Source organism: Erpetoichthys calabaricus, chromosome 1, assembly GCF_900747795.2.
Source record: "Erpetoichthys calabaricus chromosome 1, fErpCal1.3, whole genome shotgun sequence".
NCBI classification, from domain to species: domain Eukaryota; kingdom Metazoa; phylum Chordata; class Cladistia; order Polypteriformes; family Polypteridae; genus Erpetoichthys; species Erpetoichthys calabaricus.
In genome coordinates, this window is record NC_041394.2 from 103,263,932 (window position 1) to 103,285,812 (window position 21,881).

General features: G+C 36.2%; 1 protein-coding gene across 1 annotated transcript in view; it reads left to right on the forward strand.

Moving 5' to 3' along the window:
• The window catches only part of ggcx (gamma-glutamyl carboxylase), a 67,311-nt gene extending 48,574 nt beyond the window's left edge, over positions 1 to 18,737 (forward strand). Inside the window, exons 12-15 of the mRNA XM_051930466.1 lie at positions 1,330 to 1,460; positions 10,584 to 10,731; positions 15,267 to 15,462; positions 17,896 to 18,737. Of these exons, the coding sequence (XP_051786426.1) occupies positions 1,330 to 1,460; positions 10,584 to 10,731; positions 15,267 to 15,462; positions 17,896 to 18,067 (647 nt within the window). The 3' untranslated portion in view covers positions 18,068 to 18,737. The remainder of the gene's footprint in view (positions 1 to 1,329; positions 1,461 to 10,583; positions 10,732 to 15,266; positions 15,463 to 17,895) is intronic.
• The last annotated feature ends 3,144 nt before the right edge of the window (positions 18,738 to 21,881 follow it).

Here is a 21,881-nt window from a genome sequence, read left to right on the forward strand (position 1 = left end):
TTATCATCCAGTTGACACTTGGAACGACCACCAGAGGGCAAACTGGATGTGACTGCCAGCATTCTTTGTTTGAGCACCACTGCGCATCTGTTGCTTTTGAAATTAAATAGAGTTAGCCGTGTTGGCATCCCAACTTTTGGGACTCATTCTGTCTTTGTGACTCGATCTGCTATATTATATTAAAATGTAATTTTTTTCATTTTCCCCCTGAAATTTGAAACAAATTGATTTTTGTTCAGCCTGTTGTCCTCAGTTGGTGTTCTCAAAACTTGAATGTGTAGTAGGACTTCATTATAAAACAGAATGCCTCGGTCTATATATTTTTTTTTTTTTATGAGCTTGTTAGTTTGCAGTTGCCAGCAGCAATTGAATATTTTTAAAATATCTTTTTTAATACATGGAGCCCCAAAATGTTCTCCAAACCTGTTAGGGGCCACCAATAATATACCCCGACTCATAGCAGGAGTAATGTAAGATTCAGTCTTGGACTTGAAGTGTAGAAAAGTGTGGATACTCGGGTTTGGCCACTGTGTAACCAATGGTTTTGTATGAAATATATATAGTATAGACCTACTCCTGTTCAGACACAATTGAAGAACATTTTGAATTACATTTTATTTAAGAACATTATCTTCTACAAGACTGCTGTGGCCTCAAGCAAGGCCCCTAGCATTGTACTAGGGACCACGGTCCCCCAATTTGAAATCTTGCACTAATGTATATAATGATTCAACTAAAAAAGTGTCCCATCTTTTCTCTTCCCATGCTTGCTTTCAGACAGGTTGTTGACATCTACTTTGCGTAGGTGGATAGATGGACCATTTATCATAAATAAGAAAAAGGAACAGACATTTTAAAATGCTACAGATAGTGACTTGGGTGTGGACTCAAAATCAGTCTACCCATTTTCTAAACATACTGTAACTATTCCATTATATGGCAAAATATGACACAATGCAGGAACCCACTTCGGATAAGGTGGCAAGCCTTTGTAACATTCTTGTATGAATAAACATTCAAACTAACATGGAGCCAGAGTCATTGGTTAAAGTAACATGAACATTTTGAAATACTGTAGGAAATAATACCTGATTTTTCAGGGTTTGTGAAGAAAGATTTGCAGGTATATTTACTGACGTTTTCGGAATTCAGTATTGAAGGTTTATGATACGTCCATAACCAGTGGAAGTTGTACACCCCACACTATGGCTTGATTGTAATATGGTACTGAAATATTAATGCCATACACTGTACTAACAATGTATGTTTTCTTACATACAAAAACACTACAAGGTTATTCTTCTAAATTGCTGATTTTTATTTTTTAAGGACTTTGTTTAGAAAACTTTGTGAGTGAAGATCTAGGCAACACAAGCCTGCATGTGCTTCAAGGAGAAGTAAATGTGGAGATTGTAATGGAAAAAAAGAACTATACACTTAAGAAGGATGAAAAAATGCAGGTAAAACTGTGACACCAGTACACAAATGCCAAAATGTTTGTCAACCATGAGAAGTGAATTGACTTGTCAAAGGGCAGAAAATGCATGTCTTAATATTAGAAACAAATCACCAAAAATGTCATTCTGGTCTTTGAACTCCATACTTAAATACACATATTAATAAAACTATTACAAAGTAAAGTTCATTCATCATTTACATTAATGAGACAGACTGTCATTCACAAGTCTGGTCTAGTATGTTTGTCTCATCCACAGAAAATGTGGTTAAGTTACAACATATCTGGTGAAGCTTGGCGGTGACTCTTGGAAATTCATGGAAATTGTAACAGAACTGAGAAATGACCATTTGGGTTTCAGAGTATACTTGACTTTGACATTGTTCATACACATCCTTGACATGGTGATGTAGTTTAAATTTTGGTGTGTTTTACATGATTCTTTTCCTATTTTTAAGATGTGACAATTTTTTAATAATTGGTCAACTAATGAATCATTGTACATTAACTGTCTGTTTCTGTAGCAAATCAGGGCAGTATGGAATAGAATGATTTGTTTTCCACTAGCAAGTTTTCTGATGTTTTTGTAGGTGTTAATTGCATTGAGAATGTGCAGTGAGACCTGTACAGAGCTATGACTTTCTTTGCCTGTTTACTGGTTAGTTCACTTTAATTTGTATAAAATGATTACATGCTGAAAAGGCAATGTTATAAGGCAAAAAAAAATTTACATTTTGTAAAAGAAAAAAAGAGTTAATTCCATGTGATCCCAAGATTGGATCAAGAAAATTTGGAAAGCTAATGGATGAAAATCAATTAATACATTTAATGCTTACACAGGTGCACAGTAGAATTTATAGTGCATTGTCTATAAATTTCATGGTAGCAGTTGGATGTAATATGAATTAATAAAACACCACATGAAAATGGTATACATTTTAGAACTGTTTGATAGCGTGTAACATCGTACATCTGCTTGTAGTCCCCTTTTTCTGTTCTTTATGTAAGCATATGTTTGAACTAGAGTAAAAATATACGAAAATGACAAGGAAACTTAATTAGGTTTCTGATTTAAAGCACAGATTGTTTTTGCTTTGCAAGTTGCAACTGAAGAGTTTGACCACATACAGTGGTGTGAAAAACTATTTGCCCCCTTCCTGATTTCTTATTCTTTTGCATGTTTGTCACACAAAATGTTTCTGATCATCAAACACATTTAACCATTAGTCAAATATAACACAAGTAAACACAAAATGCAGTTTGTAAATGATGGTATTTATTATTTAGGGAGAAAAAAAAATCCAAACCTACATGGTGCTGTGTGAAAAAGTAATTGCCCCCTGAACCTAATAACTGGTTGGGCCACCCTTAGCAGCAATAACTGCAATCAAGCGTTTGCGATAACTTGCAATGAGTCTTTTACAGCGCTCTGGAGGAATTTTGGCCCACTCATCTTTGCAAAATTGTTGTAATTCAGCTTTATTTGAGGGTTTTCTAGCATGAACCGCCTTTTTAAGGTCATGCCATAGCATCTCAATTGGATTCAGGTCAGGACTTTGACTAGGCCACTCCAAAGTCTTCATTTTGTTTTTCTTCAGCCATTCAGAGGTGGATTTGCTGGTGTGTTTTGGGTCATTGTCCTGTTGCAGCACCCAAGATCGCTTCAGCTTGAGTTGACGAACAGATGGCCGGACATTCTCCTTCAGGATTTTTTGGTAGACAGTAGAATTCATGGTTCCATCTATCACAGCAAGCCTTCCAGGTCCTGAAGCAGCAAAACAACCCCAGACCATCATACTACCACCACCATATTTTACTGTTGGTATGATGTTCTTTTTCTGAAATGCTGTGTTCCTTTTACGCCAGATGTAACGGGACATTTGACTTCCAAAAAGTTCAACTTTTGTCTCATCAGTCCACAAGGTATTTTCCCAAAAGTCTTGGCAATCATTGAGATGTTTCTTAGCAAAATTGAGACGAGCCCTAATGTTCTTTTTGCTTAACAGTGGTTTGCGTCTTGGAAATCTGCCATGCAGGCCGTTTTTGCCCAGTCTCTTTCTTATGGTGGAGTCGTGAACACTGACCTTAATTGAGACAAGTGAGGCCTGCAGTTCTTTAGACGTTGTCCTGGGGTCTTTTGTGACCTCTCGGATGAGTCGTCTCTGCGCTCTTGGGGTAATTTTGGTTGGCCGGCCACTCCTGGGAAGGTTCACCACTGTTCCATGTTTTTGCCATTTGTGGATAATGGCTCTCACTGTGGTTCGCTGGAGTCCCAAAGCTTTAGAAATGGCTTTATAACCTTTACCAGACTGATAGATCTCAATTACTTTTGTTCTCATTTGTTCCTAAATTTCTTTGGATCTTGGCATGATGTCTAGCTTTTGAGGTGCTTTTGGTCTACTTCTCTGTGTCAGGCAGCTCCTATTTAAGTGATTTCTTGATTGAAACAGGTGTGGCAGTAATCAGGCCTGGGGGTGGCTACGGAAATTGAACTCAGGTGTGATACACCACAGTTAGGTTATTTTTTAACAAGGGGGCAATTACATTTTCACACAGGGCCATGTAGGTTTGGATTTTTTTTCTCCCTAAATAATAAACACCATCATTTAAAAACTGCATTTTGTGTTTACTTGTGTTATATTTGACTAATGGTTAAATGTGTTTGATGATCAGAAACATTTTGTGTGACAAACATGCAAAAGAATAAGAAATCAGGAAGGGGGCAAATAGTTTTTCACACCACTGTATACAGTATATCAGTGATAACTTCAGAAACTGTATTCAGCTTTGAGTTACATACAGATATGTTTTAGACACTGGGTTATGGAAAAGTGTGCGGTTGTGCTTGCTGAATATTTACTGCCATGCATTATAATCATATGATTTGATATTGTAAACAAAGTGATTTCCTTGTGTAACAGACATGTGCAGCACACAGCAGTCATATTGTTCTCATGACAGTCAAGTGTTGTGACTTGGGGGTTAGCCAATAATGTGCCGGTATGAACAGCTGGCAGATCAAAAACTATTTTGGATTGAACATTGTCCACTTGTGATAAGGAAGCATGAGCCAAGTGGTCCACAGTGTGATGGACATCATCTAAACAAGAAGATGCTAAAATTACTTAGATACGTTACTATATAATGTATTTTAGCATTAAACATGTCTACTGTGTACACAATTAAAATTCTCATATTATTGTGGGGTGAGTGGAACTCTCCAAGTTTGCTTTTGGATTGGTGTACTCTCACACTATAAGTTTTTAGTACACACACAGAAAGATACATACATAGAGACCCTACTATCCACTAAAGCACCAATTTTGAGCAGGGCCTGCACAGCCTATAACTGCTCAGTACTCCACATAGTAACTAACTAGCTTCAACATAAACAACACACTGGTGTCCCCTAGACTGACCACCTCTCACTACACTGCTTATATTTAGCACATGTACCTGCAGCATTTCCTAAAGTTGCATAACCAGCTGGTGTATATGCAAATTACTTTGCAAGTTTGTTGAATCTTTGCAACAACAGTCTTCCTGCTTAGATGATGAATAAGTTTGGTTAAATCTATTGGTTTACCTCACTGATTTGCTCTGAAGATGAAGATTTTCCAAATCAGTGAGGTTGATTTCTTCATAGGTACCAATTTTTCCCATCTGTTTTCCTATATTAATTGAGGTGCTTTCATACCGTATCTTCTTACAATGCATGACTGTTAATAATGAGGACATCTTGTGGCCAAATTGAAACTAACAGGAATTTTAGAACAGCAATGTTGGTTTACTAATTTAAAATGTTGACGTTTAAGGGGACGTTTGATAACCTGAGAATTTTACTCATCGTCTAATTCTAGAGACCAGAGACTGTAAGTAAAATAGAGCTGTGCAGAGACTGATATGCCAAGATGAGTGGTTTGAAATGGATCCCAGCAGCAATTGGTAACCAGTGGAGTAAGTTCAACAGTAGTGTACTGTAGGAAGTATTAAAAAGTAACAAATTTACATTTCGTTTTGTTACTGTACTTGATAGACACAGCAGGAAGATCCAGGTGAAGTGGTATCAGTGACACTCTTTTTATTAAAAGAAGAGATGGCACTATACATCACTACTCACATTTCGAAGAGCTGTTCAGTATCAGGGATGTGAGACCAAACAGCTTCATTAAGTGATGTTGACTGCACCCTAAAAGCTATTATGTTACCTGCATACAAGAACTCTTCCTCAAATACAGAGTAAATAAATATGGAAGTAAGATTTTTTTTTTTAATTTGCATGGTGTACAGCATAAATTAAAAAAAATACTACAGTTAATTTCACTAAAAAATACCACAGTAAATTTCTGATAACCACTTCTTGTTATGAGTGAAGCTGTGCCCAGTTGTCAAAAAGGATAAGTTAGTTTGACAGGTGACAAAATTTTTAAAAAGGTATTTCCCTTAAGTCCTCAATGTGAGGTACATTTAGCATTTACACTGTTTCTTAAAATGTGTAGTGTGTATTGGTAAGTTGTTGATATTTAAAAATAACTTTCTGTATAAGAGAATAAGAGTGCTTGCAAAATGTTTGGTTTCAAAAAGGTGGATGCTGAGAATGATTGTGTGAGTCCATAGTGCCTGCCTTTCACAGTGCCTTAGAAATCCAAGAATTGGCTACATGAAGGGCTTAACAAAAAAAATTCGGACATGAGCATCAGTAGGCTTTGCACCCTAGGAACCAAGATACTCGAAATATTCTGTAACATTTCAGTAAGTTATTTACTGGTCTGATGCTGATCTATCTGATCATAAAATAGGTCATTATGATAGCAAGAGAAGAATTTATAATTATAGAATTATAGTATTTGAGGGTTCCTCTAAATTGCCTCTTTCTCTTGTACGACTTGGCTCAAAAACTAATCAGCAAATCATTATCTCATAACAGGCTTAAGTTTCGAGTTTATTTTTCCGTACAGCTGTTTTAGCTCTAGAACGTCCTCAAGAAACTGTTACACACAGGCACACACCCATCATTGAGATGATTGTTTTCGGTATTAGGGGAGATAGAAATCTAAAGCATTTTCCCTCCTTCCCCATAGACAATAGATTATGGTGGGGAAGACCACAAAGTAAAAAATTTGATTTGAAGTTATACTGACCACAAACTTGCGATGTACAGTGGTGTGAAAAACTATTTGCCCCCTTCCTGATTTCTTATTCTTTTGCATGTTTGTCACACAAAATGTTTCTGATCATCAAACACATTTAACCATTAGTCAAATATAACACAAGTAAACACAAAATGCAGTTTGTAAATGGTGGTTTTTATTATTTAGGGAGAAAAAAAAATCCAAACCTACATGGCCCTGTGTGAAAAAGTAATTGCCCCCTGAACCTAATAACTGGTTGGGCCACCCTTAGCAGCAATAACTGCAATCAAGCGTTTGCGATAACTTGCAATGAGTCTTATACAGTGCTCTGGAGGAATTTTGGCCCACTCATCTTTGCAAAATTGTTGTAATTCAGCTTTATTTGAGGGTTTTCTAGCATGAACCGCCTTTTTAAGGTCATGCCATAGCATCTCAATTGGATTCAGGTCAGGACTTTGACTAGGCCACTCCAAAGTCTTCATTTTGTTTTTCTTCAGCCATTCAGAGGTGGATTTGCTGGTGTGTTTTGGGTCATTGTCCTGTTGCAGCACCCAAGATCGCTTCAGCTTGAGTTGACGAACAGATGGCCGGACATTCTCCTTCAGGATTTTTTGGTAGACAGTAGAATTCATGGTTCCATCTATCACAGCAAGCCTTCCAGGTCCTGAAGCAGCAAAACAACCCCAGACCATCACACGACCACCACCATATTTTACTGTTGGTATGATGTTCTTTTTCTGAAATGCTGTGTTCCTTTTACGCCAGATGTAACGGGACATTTGCCTTCCAAAAAGTTCAACTTTTGTCTCATCAGTCCACAAGGTATTTTCCCAAAAGTCTTGGCAATCATTGAGATGTTTCTTAGCAAAATTGAGACGAGCCCTAATGTTCTTTTTGCTTAACAGTGGTTTGCGTCTTGGAAATCTGCCATGCAGGCCGTTTTTGCCCAGTCTCTTTCTTATGGTGGAGTCGTGAACACTGACCTTAATTGAGGCAAGTGAGGCCTGCAGTTCTTTAGACGTTGTCCTGGGGTCTTTTGTGACCTCTCGGATGAGTCGTCTCTGCGCTCTTGGGGTAATTTTGGTCGGCCGGCCACTCCTGGGAAGGTTCACCACTGTTCCATGTTTTTGCCATTTGTGGATAATGGCTCTCACTGTGGTTCGCTGGAGTTCCAAAGCTTTAGAAATGGCTTTATAACCTTTACCAGACTGATAGATCTCAATTACTTCTGTTCTCATTTGTTCCTGAATTTCTTTGGATCTTGGCATGATGTCTAGCTTTTGAGGTGCTTTTGGTCTACTTCTCTGTGTCAGGCAGCTCCTATTTAAGTGATTTCTTGATTGAAACAGGTGTGGCAGTAATCAGGCCTGGGGGTGGCTACGGAAATTGAACTCAGGTGTGATACACCACAGTTAGGTTATTTTTTAACAAGGGGGCAATTACTTTTTCACACAGGGCCATGTAGGTTTGGATTTTTTTTCTCCCTAAATAATAAAAACCATCATTTAAAAACTGCATTTTGTGTTTACTTGTGTTATATTTGACTAATGGTTAAATGTGTTTGATGATCAGAAACATTTTGTGTGACAAACATGCAAAAGAATAAGAAATCAGTAAGGGGGCAAATAGTTTTTCACACCACTGTATTTTAATCTCTTATTTCAACTGAACTACAATTGACAAAGTAGGTCTTACGTATTGCCTGATAACTCCTGCAATACCTACCTATATTTTTTTCCCTTTTTCAGCACTAATGTATTTAATTTTACTGTAGGTTGTCAATCAGTGTTCTTTGCCATTTAAAGATAATTAATCAACCGTGGTTTAATTTTTTAAAATTTGCTTCTTTATGCTGGTTCAATGCAGGTTGTACTTGCCTAATGTCAACATGATTCAAAAGTCTTTTGTCTGCTAATGCACTTGATTTGCAAAACTTTTTTTTTTTCTTGAGTCTGTGCTGTCTCAAATTATATTTTATAATGGTAACTACATTTTTGCATGGTCAGGCAAGTAATCAAAATCATTTCTAAATATTAGCAATCAGGCATTTGTTGTCATTTTTTTGGAGGTTACTTCACAGATGTGCATTGTTAGGGTAATAAGTTGAGGTGAGTGTGGTCAATAATGTTTTAATAACAAACTAAATAATACAGTAGCCTTATTGATTTCAAGTTCTAACTAGTATAGTGCATATGTATTATTAAAAATATGTTGACCTGTTTTCTTAAGTTTAAAACTCATTGTGACGAGAGAGAGTATGAAACACTTTGCAGATGGTAAAGGACTCTGTTTCCCACAAGTAGACAATAATAAATACAGTACAGTGTAGCAGGTAAGGTTTTTTTTACTGAGTTCATCCACAGTATATGAAAATAATTTTTGGACAAGATCTAAATAAAGAACAAAGCAGTTTTATTAAATTCATATTTTAATTATCATTGTAAACTTCTGCAAGAATAAACACATTGTCTGCTTCAATAACTTGAAATCTCATTCCAGTGGAGGGGAGTACATTGAACTTTGTGGTTGATGATGAGACACCTTTAATAGAAGTGTACTGAAATAACTACAAGTTGAAAGGAATAAGGCTGCTGTGTACTTTGTTCTGCAATTTTTTTTTTTGTATTTCATAGACATACAGGCTAATTTTTTTTAAGTAACTAAATTGAACTTTTACTTGAATACTCATTTCTGAACGTACTTTTTTACTTTTGCATGAGCAGTTTCCATATTGGATACTTTTACTTGAGTACATTTCTGGGTACATAATAATAGTTCTACTTGAGTAGATTTTTTTTAGCACTCTTTCAAACCCTGACTGTAGGCGAGGTTAGGAAGAGAATACACCACTTGCAGAAGCGAAATAGCCTGAATGAGGAGTTGATTGACATTGGTGGTAAGGCCTGTTTGGATCTTGTGGATTTTGTGAAGATTTACAAAGTAATTTGATTGAAAGAGAAGGAATCATTCAAGGTCATGCTCATGTCTGTGACCATACCCTATATGCTGTGAAGGTAATTTTATTACTGTCTCACCTTTTGCAGAAAGGTCTGTTGATTGAAGAAAAGAACACAAGTACAGGGTTAGGCTTAAAGGGATGTTTGTTTATCCACGGAAAAGATAGTAGAGAAGCAGTTAGTGATTTCGGCTAAGGCCAGTTTGTTGAAAGATTATACTCAAAGATTTGAGCATTGTCAAAATGATGGTGTTTAGAGGAGCTATTAGAAGTTTCAACATAGAACAAATGTGCCTATAGAACAGTTCCTCACACCAGACAAAAGACACTTGCGAATTGTGCATTTCAGTCCATTGCTCCAAGGTTATGGAACAGTCTTACACTGACTTTCAGATCAGCAGAATCTATTGAAATTAAAGCCATACTTACTAATTATTTTCATAACTTTTGTTTTTGTATTTGATTTTAAAATGTGTTTTAGGTACAGCAAAGAGTGGAGGATAATTAAATTTCATCAGAATGATTGAAAATATCTCAATAGAAGGAGCTGTAGATCAGTGAAACCACAGGCACCTATAGCTAACAAAACCTGGTCAAACCTCAGATCTAATGGTACAAACCATTGAACAGGCCATAGAGGTTGACACCGATATTGCTGATTTACTTGGAGAGGAAACAAGCTTTAAGTTAACTACATATTAACTTGCATATGTTTTACTTCTAAATAATCAAGTACATATGATGTAGCATGTGGTATCAACTGTATTGTGAAGTGACTACCTGATGTTTGATTTATTTTTCAAACTACGTTTTTTTTATATATATTTACATGGTCCTAAGGATCTGTCTGAAATGTTTTGCTATTCATTTGGGGTTTTTAGTTTCTTGGATTTGTGTGTTAATAATATTAATGCATAATGGAAAAAAAAACTTTGTATGTCTGTCTCATGTTTTTGGTTATGCAGCCACTTTCTGAATTTTTTTGATTACGTATGGAAATATTGCAAACGATGGTTTTATCTAAGTGAAATTCTTGCAGCTTCCAGCAGGGGAATACCACAAGGTATACACAATATCCCAGGAGCCTTCCTGTTACATGTACATATATGTCAACACAACTGATGTAGCTGTGGAGAAGAAAGTGGCAAAGCTGTTTGAACTACAGGAGCAAGTGAGAAATGGAACAGGTAAGAGAAAATTATTTAAATTAATATTTTATGCTGTCCTGTGGGCTTTTGACTTTGGAAAACAAGAGTTTTCTTCTTTCAGAGTAGCAGCATCATTTTAGTAGTGCTTTTTGGGGGAATTCTAGTCATTTCTTACTTTTATACATGGCCCGTGCAATACAAGTGCTAAGGTTACAGCATATAAAAACTGTTGCCTTTGCATATATTCAGGATATACTGTAATTTTACATTTTTTTCCTAGCGGAATGAATACCACATTATTAATTGCCAGTTTTACACTAAAGTAGTCATTTCTTATAACTTAATAATGGAATTAATGAAAGATGGTTTTATTTGGTAAGCACTGTTGACCATCATCCTATTTATTCTAGTGAATAGCAGTGCAATTTAACCTTGTTTTGCTTGTGATTAATCAAACACATTACCAACAGTCATTAATCCATTATTGTTGCTTTTAGTTCTGTTCTTCTGGTTTCTGTCAGATGCTGGGACAAGTTGGTTAGTTACAACCCAGCTTTAAAAGTTGTAGTCAAACAAAGGCAACAGTATAGATCGTTATTAGGGTTAGAACAGCTGTAGATCCAAGAGTAGAAGTGTGGTTAATAGTTGCTTCAGTCCCAAAATACTTAGACAAGCTAGAGAAACTTGTCAGGTTTATCTGAGAGCTACAGTACCTTTGTTAGTGCTGTGTTATGTCACCAACAGGAACCTCATATATTTGGTCTGTTTAAGACCTTTGTGCAAAGTTCAGCCTTAGATGTAGTAATACTGAACCTACAAAAAATGAAAAATGTAAACAATGAAGTTTTGAGAAAGAATTGATGATTCTGGGGAATAATTAACATGGAACATTTTAATAATCAAAAAAACAAACTATCTTCAACATTTTTTTATTTAACATCACTGTAAAGAACATATCAGAGTTTAGTACGTTTTTCCCCCAAAATAAATTAAGTTGATGGTCTCCTTGGCAGTGTCGTACATTTCAAACAGAAATGTATAGAATTCTCCAAAGTTTTTAACTTTTATTAAACTAATATGAAAAAAACAAATTTCAGTCATTGTTTCAGAAAACGTCTTAATACTTACACAGTCTTATGTGTTATAGAAATTTACTTTGAATTAATTAGACAAAGAAGCTAGAGGACACTATTTCTACCCTTATTTCACTATTTGTGTTTATAAAATTGACTAAATGCAACTCAGGAGCCATAAAACAGGGATAAAATGTCCATCCCAGGAATGTGACATAGCCCCGATTGGAGGGGCCTGTTTCCTCCGTGATCCTTTGAGATGTATTGTCAGGAGGCATGGAAAATGGCCAGATAAATAGGAATCCAAAATTGGAATCCCTAGATGGTTTTCAGTAACTTTTATCAAACATCACCTGGGACAAGAATGCTAGGACACTTTCCTGCAGCCAGGCCAAGTACCTGGTGACAGGGTAACCTATACAGCATAATCAGACTAGACTTAAACAAGCTTTGTGAAACAGATCAAATAATGAAAGCTGCCTCATGGGCCATGGAGCATAACTCCTCTTTTGGAGATGGTATCGTAGGTTGTGTAGGAGGCTGAAAACACTAGTCAGATGTAGTCAAACTTTCTTCTGTACACATCATTGGACTTGGAACAGAACATTTTTACTGAGAGTTTTCTCTCTTGTCTTCTCTTAAAAGAAACCATGAGTGGGTTTGAAGACACTTGCAAGCCTAGAGCTGGGTCATTTGGAGTTTGTACCAGTAAAAGAGATTGTCACCTCAATAAGACCTCAGGTTATAAGAGGAGAATATTATTTACATATCTAACAACTTTGCTGAATACTGTATTTGGTTTTCTTAGGCTTGCTTCCTACAGAGCTAGCCTTTCCTTTAAAGGCAAAATAGGCTCACTCGTTCATTCTAGTCAGGAACCATAGGCAACCATGTACCAGTAGGTCCATAAGTATTTGGACAGTGTCACAATTTTCATAGTTTTGGCATTATACACTACCACTATGAATTTGAAATTAAGCAATTATTATGTGATTGAAGTGTAGACTTTCAGCTTTAATTTATGGGTTTTACTAAAAATATTGTATGAGGTGTTTGGGAATGACAACCATTTTTCTACAAAGCCAACCCCACTTCCAGGGTCTCAAAAGTATTGGACAATTGACTGACAAGCTGTTGTATAGCAAGGTGGGAGCAGTTCACTCATGAATTCATTAAATATTAAGCTAGTAAAAGAGTCTGGAATTGATGCCAGGTGTGGAATTAGCATTTGAAAGCTGTCACTGTGAACTCTCAACATGAGGTCCTTAGAGCTGTTCATGCAAATAAAAATGGCCCAACATTCGGCTGAGAAAACAAAACAAACTCTTTACAGAGATAGAAGAAACACCAGGAGTGGTCAACTCAATCATATGGAACATTCTTAAAAAGAAGGAACACACTAGTGAACTCAGGAACACTAGAAGATCTGGAAAACCACAGAAGTCAACTGTTCTGCTTGATTGCAGAATTCTGTCCTTGGTTATGAAGAACCTCATTACAGCATTTAGCCAAACCAAGAACACTCTCCAGGACAGAAGGTACAATCTACAGTCTACAATCAAGAGATGACTCCATAAAGAGCAAACAACTGGTAAACCTCAAGCATAGGAAGGACAGATTAGACTTAGTCAGAAAACATTTTTAAATGCCAGTCCTGTTCTGGAACATTCTTCTTTGGACAAAGGAAACTAAGATGAATGTATACCAGAATATTGGAAAGAGAAATGTATGGAGAAAAGAATAAACCACTCATGATCTGATGAATACCACATTATCTGTACAACATGGTGGAAGCAAATTTACGGCATAATCATGCATGGCTGCCAATGGAACTCGGTCACTATTGTTTATTGATGATATAACTGCTGGCAAAAGTAGCAGAATGAATTCTGAAGTGTAGAGGGCTATACTGTCTGCTTAGATTCAGACAAATGCTGCACAACTGATAGGATGGAGCTTCACAGTAAAGATGGGCAGTGAGCCAAAACATATGGTGAAAGCAAACCAAGTGCTTTTCAACACAAAGCCCAAGTCAATTAACTGACTTCAACCCAAATGGACATACTCTTTTCCCTTGTTGAAGACAAAACTGATGGCAGAAAGACCAATGAACAAGCAGCAACTGAAGACAGCTGCAATAAAGGTCTGGAAAAATATTACTAGAGTGGAAATCCAGCACCTATTGATGGTCATGGGTTCCAGACTTCTGCCAGTCATTGACTGTAAAGGATTTTCAACACAATATTGAAAAATATCGTTATATTTATTATTATGTTAGTTTGTCCAAATACTTTTGAGCAACTAGAAATGGGGGGCTATGCAAAAAAATGCCTGTCTTTCATAAACAGCTCATACAATATTTTTGGTAAACCCCTTAAGTTAAGGCTAAAAGTCTACACTTCAGTCGCATAATGGTTGCGCTATTTCAGATCCACTGTGGTGGTGTACAGAGCCAAAATTATGAAAATTGTGTCACTGTCAAAATACCTATGGACCTAACTATATCTGCCCATGTAGGGAATGGTGGCATACTACTGTTCAAAATAAGGCTTGTTTGCTTCCATGTACCAGTCTGGAAAAATTGTCATGCCAATCCTCCAGGGTCTCAGTCTTTCTCTGGGTCAGAAACTCTTTAATGTAAGCTATGTTCTCTAACCAGTGGAGGATCAAACATGGTTGAGGTTCTGTTTTTTCCAGGAACCACATTAAGTTTATCATTCCATGACAGTAATTCAACTTCATACTTAAATTTAGCCTTTGACATCCTAATGTTGAAACTGTAAATATATACAAAATCTTCTTAACTTGGACACATTTCACCATGAACTGTAAATACATAGCATGATTCTTAAAGTTTGTGAAATTGTTTGTCTTTATACATACAGTCCCTGCTTTATAATGTTATAGTCTAAGAGGAGGTGATTTCCTGGAACAACCGACTTGATGTGATTCTAGGAACAACAAAACCTCATCAGTCTCTGATCCACCCCTAACCTGTAGTGCTCTAGGAAAGTAATGCAGGCTTTTTTTAAGGGTGCTTTAACCTCATACTCTATAACTGCAGCTTAGTTTTTGAAAAAGAGAAATTTTCTTCCAAGATGTACCTAAAAATGACAGGGGCTTGTTGCCACTTACTGGCCTTGTGTTTGACTTTGATATGCAGGGATGCTCTATGATTTACAGCATGAAGCTCCCTATCTTGGGGATGTCCCCACTGGTATTGACTGTTTGCCTTCTTTGTGACACTCATATCCCTGACAGTCCTTTGCATCATTTCAAGCAAATGGCAACAGTGTAATGGTGCTTCTAGGAGGAAGATACTTTGGTATTGGTATTGAAACAAACATTTCTGTCTAATATTATATAGTGACATGTTTTAATGATTCGTACAAAAAAGTCATTGGTTTTACCTGAGAGCATGTTTCCTAACCTTACTGTCAGATTATTTAGATGATATCTGCCTGTGATGCATTCAGTCTTTTTTTTATTTATTTTATATAGAAACTGAACCAATCCCTCCTGAGCTGCAAAATATATTGAATGGAACAAATGGAGATATCAATGTAACAGACCCAATTCTAAGAGTGTTTCTGCGAAGACAAAGAAGAATGGAGGAAGTTCAGAAAAGACGTAATGCTACAATATTAGAAAAACTGTATCGATTTAGCATTAAGAAATATTACCTTTTTCGGAGGAGGTGGGTGTTAATATAAATACCTCATAATCTTTGTAGCATACAATAATCTAGAAAGCATGTTTCTGTTGTTTCTAAGCTCATGGCAAAGAAAATAATTTTTAAATATTATATGTTTACAATATACATTGTGTGCAGAACCCACTGGTGCTTTCTAAAAGTTTTACGAAAAAAGTTTTAGGATTTTAGTGTATTATTTTCTATGCCCGCTTAATCCTGAGCAGGGTTGTGGTGGGTCTGGAAATCATCCCAGCAAGGCACCTTACCAGCATGTGTTTGGACTCATGCAGACATGTGGAGAACATGCAAACTCCACGCAGAGGGCACCCTAGACAAGAAGCCTGGTCTCCCTACTGTGAGGTAGCAGTACTATCACTGTGGCATCATGCCACCTTCCAGATGTATTATTACAACTAAAGTGTTATCTACTACAGGAATGGCACAGTAGTGCAGCATTATTGCTGGTTTTTCTCACTGGTCAAGAGTCCTAGACACAGTTGTTGTCAGTGTGGAGTTGGCATCTTCTTGATACCATGTGTCTATGTGGGTTTTCTGGTGGAGACTCCAGTATTCTTCCCACATCACCTAAACATGTAGGTTAGGTAAATTGTTGATTGCAAATAAGCCTATATGCATGAGTAATGGTGAACTTTTGTCCTCCCCAGAGATTCCTGCTTTATGCCTAGTGCTGCTAGGATAGGGTCTGGCCCATGCAACTGTATTTGATTAAAAAGATACGAAAATAATATGAAATAAGATGGTTAGCTGATGACTAAATAGAGTGAGAATGTGAGTGTATGTTGGATAGGCTATGGTCTTCCATGACCCTGAATTGGATTATGCAGGTTTGAGTATGTATGTATATTTCTAAATTGGCAAATAATAAGCATAAAAACAATTTTGCAGTTGTATGTTATTAAATCATATTTTAATACTGGAGTGGTTAGGTGGAAGAATTATCCTATGTGAATATGATTTAAGACCTCTTTTGCTTAAGACTAAAAAAGTTATTTTTGGTATTATGTTTTTTTCCTTTTAAATGAAAGCAGCATTGCTTTGATATCTGGTTGCTTAGAGGGAACATATAATGTATGAAAAGAAGAAATTGTTAGATTACACACACATTAATTTACTTAATGTGACTTGTATTGTTGATTAATAGCTGTGTGTTAGTGACATTTGTCACAAATTATAATTGAATGCATGAAATACATTATTCATGACTATCAAATAAAAATGAAGTTCTCCCAGCTTAAGTCTGTTTATCTTGAGTGTGAGGTGCCTGGAGTTGTATTGGGTAAATGATATATCGTTATTTGTAATACATACATTTCATGTGTGTTCCGTGTCTACAATGATCTGTGTAAATGTAGGATGACAGGAAATGCGAGGCAAGAAATGTTGAACACATAACTAAACAGAAACTTTTTCCATGTTATAGTAAAAATTAAAACTATGACGTGAAATGTATAATGTGTGAAGGCTGAAGTTCAAATATCAAATGCCTTCATAAAAGATATAACAAAACAAGTGCGCCTTTATTCAACAATATAACCAAAGAAAAAGAAATTATTCAATTTAAAACCAAAGCCCATTTATCAATTGCATGGGTGGGTTAGAGGTAAGACCGGCAGCCTCTAAATCAAGAGGTTGCGGGTTCAATCCCAGGTCTTCCTGCATTTTCCATTTTGAGTAGTGAGCTGCTAATATTATTACTATTATATAATAAAAATAAGGCTGATACAGATCACCGATTTCATGTTACTTGCTTGGCTGGTTCTGATACCAATTCCAGTAACCCCCACCAAAAAATGTTTTACACTAATCTCCTGCATAACTGCATTTTAAACAAGCTCACTGGTGTCTGTTTTAATTTAAAGGACAAAATAAAGGTCTGAATTCCTTAAAGTAGCTATTGTTGCTGTTTGTCTAGTTACACAGGACGATTTCTCCAATTATTTTTTTAGTTTATTACTCCACTTTCTTTAATGTAAAGTCTAATATACCAGTCGCCTCCCGTTAACTTGATAAAACTAGCTTCCACTTGCTGCTCTTTTTTTACACTGTGGAAAGTTTGCTGCAAAAGCAATAAAAAAAATGTGTGCTGGCTCAACTACCATAATACATTGCATAAGGGAGCATTGCCATTAAATTACTGTAAAGCTTAGAAAAGCAGGGGCTGAAAATATATCTTTTGTGATCAGCCTTTTCACAGATCACTGATCAAGGGTTTTTTTTTTTTTTTCTTTTTCAATTTCAATCTGTGGCTGATTGACTGGAGCATTCCTATTTCTTATTGTAACACAGCTAGCAGTTTTCTGGTAGGCTGCAAGTTGTTGCATTGTTTCATAGTCGGTGTTGTATCAATGTATAATTAACTATTATTTAAGTTTTTCAAAATAAATACCTTTTTATCTTTTTGTGTTTGTTTTTCAGTTTTCTGATGACCGCAATAGCAATGCGAAATCTTGTTTTTGGTTTACCACCCATGGAGCAGTTGACCCAGGAAATTGCTTATGCAAACTTGAAATACACAGATGAACAGGCACAAGGTGAAACACAGAATGTGAACATGCAGAAAACTGAAACCAGCCATGTCGAGCTTTGAAACAAATATTTGCACATGTTGTTTAAATAGGACCAATGGATACAGTTTACAGTGTTATTTGTATAGAAACGCTGCTTAAGCCAGTCTTGCCTCAATCTGTAATTTAACTACCAGTGTGCACCTCATCCTTTATTTTTCTTGACCTAGAACCTTTTTTTCATTCTCGGACATTGTTTGCTGTTCAACATATGGACTGCAATTCCTGTTTCAGGTGAAAGGTCATCTTATTCCTATCTTAATGCTAAATTCAGGAAGATTGACCTGGATTATGTAGCAGATTTTTAATATAATCTGATGAACTGTTTGGATACTCTTACCTCATCACTCGTCTTCACAAACCAGTTAACACAGTTTGGAATCCTGTCAGCATTTTATCATTGCCACAGAAGTACAGGCTGGGAAGTCTATGATGCTTGCAGACCAAACTCCAGTTCTGTGCAAGTCTCCTGATCATCTTCTTCTGAACTTTAAATATTGACACTCACATAGATATGGATTGTAGCAATACAATCCTACATTTTCATTTTGAATGGTTAAAATTATTTGAACTTTTTTTTAGCGTCTCAATCTTACTGAGAGCGTGCATTTTTGTTTTTAAGATATTCGGCAGGTTTTGACAAAATTTGCATTTGTGCTTTTTATTTTTAATAAATGTAGATAATGAACACTTCTTGAGGTCCCATCTTTCAACTTAAATTAAAGAAAATATATATTTTATCTTTGGTTTTATTGATGTTTTATGTTAGTTACTATGTGAAACTTTTATTTTTAATTGTCTTTTACCTTAATGAAATTCATATTTTCATTCAGTAAGGTTTTCTGTGTGATTTGACCAATGGAGTCTGTGAGGCATAAAAAAAAAGACTATAAATAAATATTGTGGGCAAGCCTCTCATGTGCTTCTCTGTGCAGAATGAGAAAACAAGAAACTGAACATATGTTGACTAAATTCATCATTGTTCTGCTGTAAATGTTGTGATAAGAAAAATGGGTGGTGTGGTGGTTAGTGATACTGCTTCACAGCTCCAGTGGCTGGGGTTTGAATCCAAGCCAAGGTACTGCCTATGTGGAGTTTGCATGTTCTTTCAGTGTCTACAGGGATTGTGCTTCAGGTACTCTGTCATCTTCTTGCATTTTAAAGATGTGTATGTTAGGTTGATTGGCACCCCTGAATTGGCTTAATATGGATGTGTGTGCTGGTCTAACAGCCTAATTTTCCAGTGATAGGCATCGGCTCTCCCTTGACCCAGAATTGCATAAGTTGGAAAATGGATGAATGACTACATGGAGGAAACATTAACTGGTTAATAAACACTTAAAGAAGGGTAATGTTTAATGAGCAAGTCAAATCAACTCAAATTTTGAGCATCACACACCACATATTTTTAATGTTTTAAATATTTACCTCCTTTTTTAAGATTTGTCCCAACCTTAGGGCTACCTTTTGTGAAATCAAACCTGATAAAAAATGATTAATTCCAAATTCCCATAAAATAGCCCATGTTGTGTTATTTTCAAATTGCTTCACCTAAGTGCTCAGACTTTGCTCTTGCTTGTCCTTCTATAATTATCTAAAAGTATAGAAGTTATTCATACTCTAACTGGAGACTGCATTGCATTCGTGGGAATAATCTCGTCTCTCTGTCTCACTAAACTCACTTAACTGACAGTTGATTGCTTACAACATTCTGCTCTCAAAGCACGCACAAATCACATCTTTTTAATTTAATGAAGGCAATAGTATAATTTAAGAGGCAATAATGAAAGCCCTTTTCAATCTTGAAATCATAGCAGATTTATCCTGTTTTATTAAGTTAAATCATGCAAGATTTTTAAGTGTTGGGTGCCCACCAACCCTTGCCAAAATTCAAACCCTGGAAGTGTAACAGTAACTGGGAGCTGCTCTGTCCCTCTCTGTTGCTTGCATTTGCCATTCCAGGCCTTTCCCTAAAATTGTGTTTTATTGTTGTCCACTAACACGTACAGTAATTGCACTATATTGTTGAGTATGTCCGACTTAAAATGTTTTTAATAAACAAAAATGTAAAAACTGATTCTTTGAAGAAGTAACTAAAAACACACATATTGCCCCCTGAACACACCTGAATGTTGCATCATGCAAACATTTTTAACCTTGTTTAATTTGCTGTGCACAATAAATCCAACTTTTTAAGTACTTTTAAGGGTATTATTGACCAGTGTAATGACTGACAAAAGTAATAAATGTTTAGGCTTTACAAATTACCAATATTCTGTCACATTATGTAAGAATGTATGAAAATCTCACCAATTAGCAGAACACATAGGCACTTGTCTTCCATTGTGATAATTTGGTTTAAAATAATTGTATATTACATTATTCTTCATCCCTTAACGTCCTGTGTACATTTTTGACTTTATATCAAGATGGCAAACAGGCATATCATCATGTTAAAATGAATTGACCACTGTATAGTCATGGCCAAAAGATTTGAGAATGACACAAGAATTGGGTTTCACAAAGTTTGCTGCTTTGTTTTTTAGATCTTTTTGTCAGATGTTTCAATTGTATATTGAAGTATAATTACAAGCATTTTAATAAATTTCAAAGGCTTTTATTGACAATTACATTAAGTTTATGCAAAGAGTCAATATTTGCAGTGGTGGCCCTTCTTTTTCAAGACCTCTGAAATTCACACTGACATGCTGGCAATCAATTTCTGGGCCAAATCCTGACTGATGGCAGCCCATTCTTGCATAATCAATGCTTGGAGTTTTGAGTTTTTGTTTGTCCACCAGGCTCTTGAGGATTGACCACAAGTTCTCAATGAGCTTAAGGTCTGGGGAGTTTCCTGGCCTGGGTCCCAAAATTTCGATGTTTTGTTCCCTGAGCCATTTAGTTAGCACTTTTGCCTTATGGCACAGTGCTCCATCATGCTGGAAATTGCTCTTGGAGGATGTTCTGTTTTTCTTCAACAAATTTTTTAAAAACTTGTTAGTGGGAGAAGTGTAATAAATGGGTATTGTAATTTGTTCTTTAAGATGCATTACATATTATTTTCTTTATTTACATAAACCTTTGTAAATTTATCTCGCATGTAGAATTTGGTTTGTTATACATTTCATTAAATTCGATAAACTTGATTAATCCCATGGTGAAATTCAGATCTATGCTACTGTATGTTCTGCTTTCAATGTAAGGTTGTTATACTCCCTAATCATGGCACTAGAGAGTGGCACACCCTGGGGATTGGGGTGAAAGGTCATTGCAGAAGAAAAAAAAACGTACAGACCTAGCACACTTCTTTTATAATGGCTGAACCACATAATATTTGTGGGTTTTTTTTTTTCTTCAAAAATATTTCAGTGTTTCTGAGAGTTGTTCAAAAAAAAATTTCAAGATTTTTGCCCACCAGAAGGGAAGAGAAACTGATATTTTCAGTGAATGCATGAAAATACCACTCAGACCAAAGTGGTGATTGAGCCGACTGCCTCGTAGCATCACCCCACACACCGGCCTTGCCTATGAACATATTACGTTTTGTACTCGTTCTTTTAGTTTAAGAGAAAAAGAAAGGAGGAGAAAATGAAGACCAAGGAGTAACATGTATAAATGAACTTTTCCTCTTAAAGATTATGGACTTGTTATTTATTAAAAAGTAAAATCGCCTTCTGCGCCAGTAAAAGTATGCACTCGGTCAATGAAAAAAGTGTTTTTTGTAGTGAGGTACAGCGTGTTGTTACCATTCAGGCCCGGCGTGCTGCGTCACGTACTGCTGCTTGAAGCAGGGTCTGTTTTTGCCGCAGTGGATACGCTTAATCCACATACCTTCCA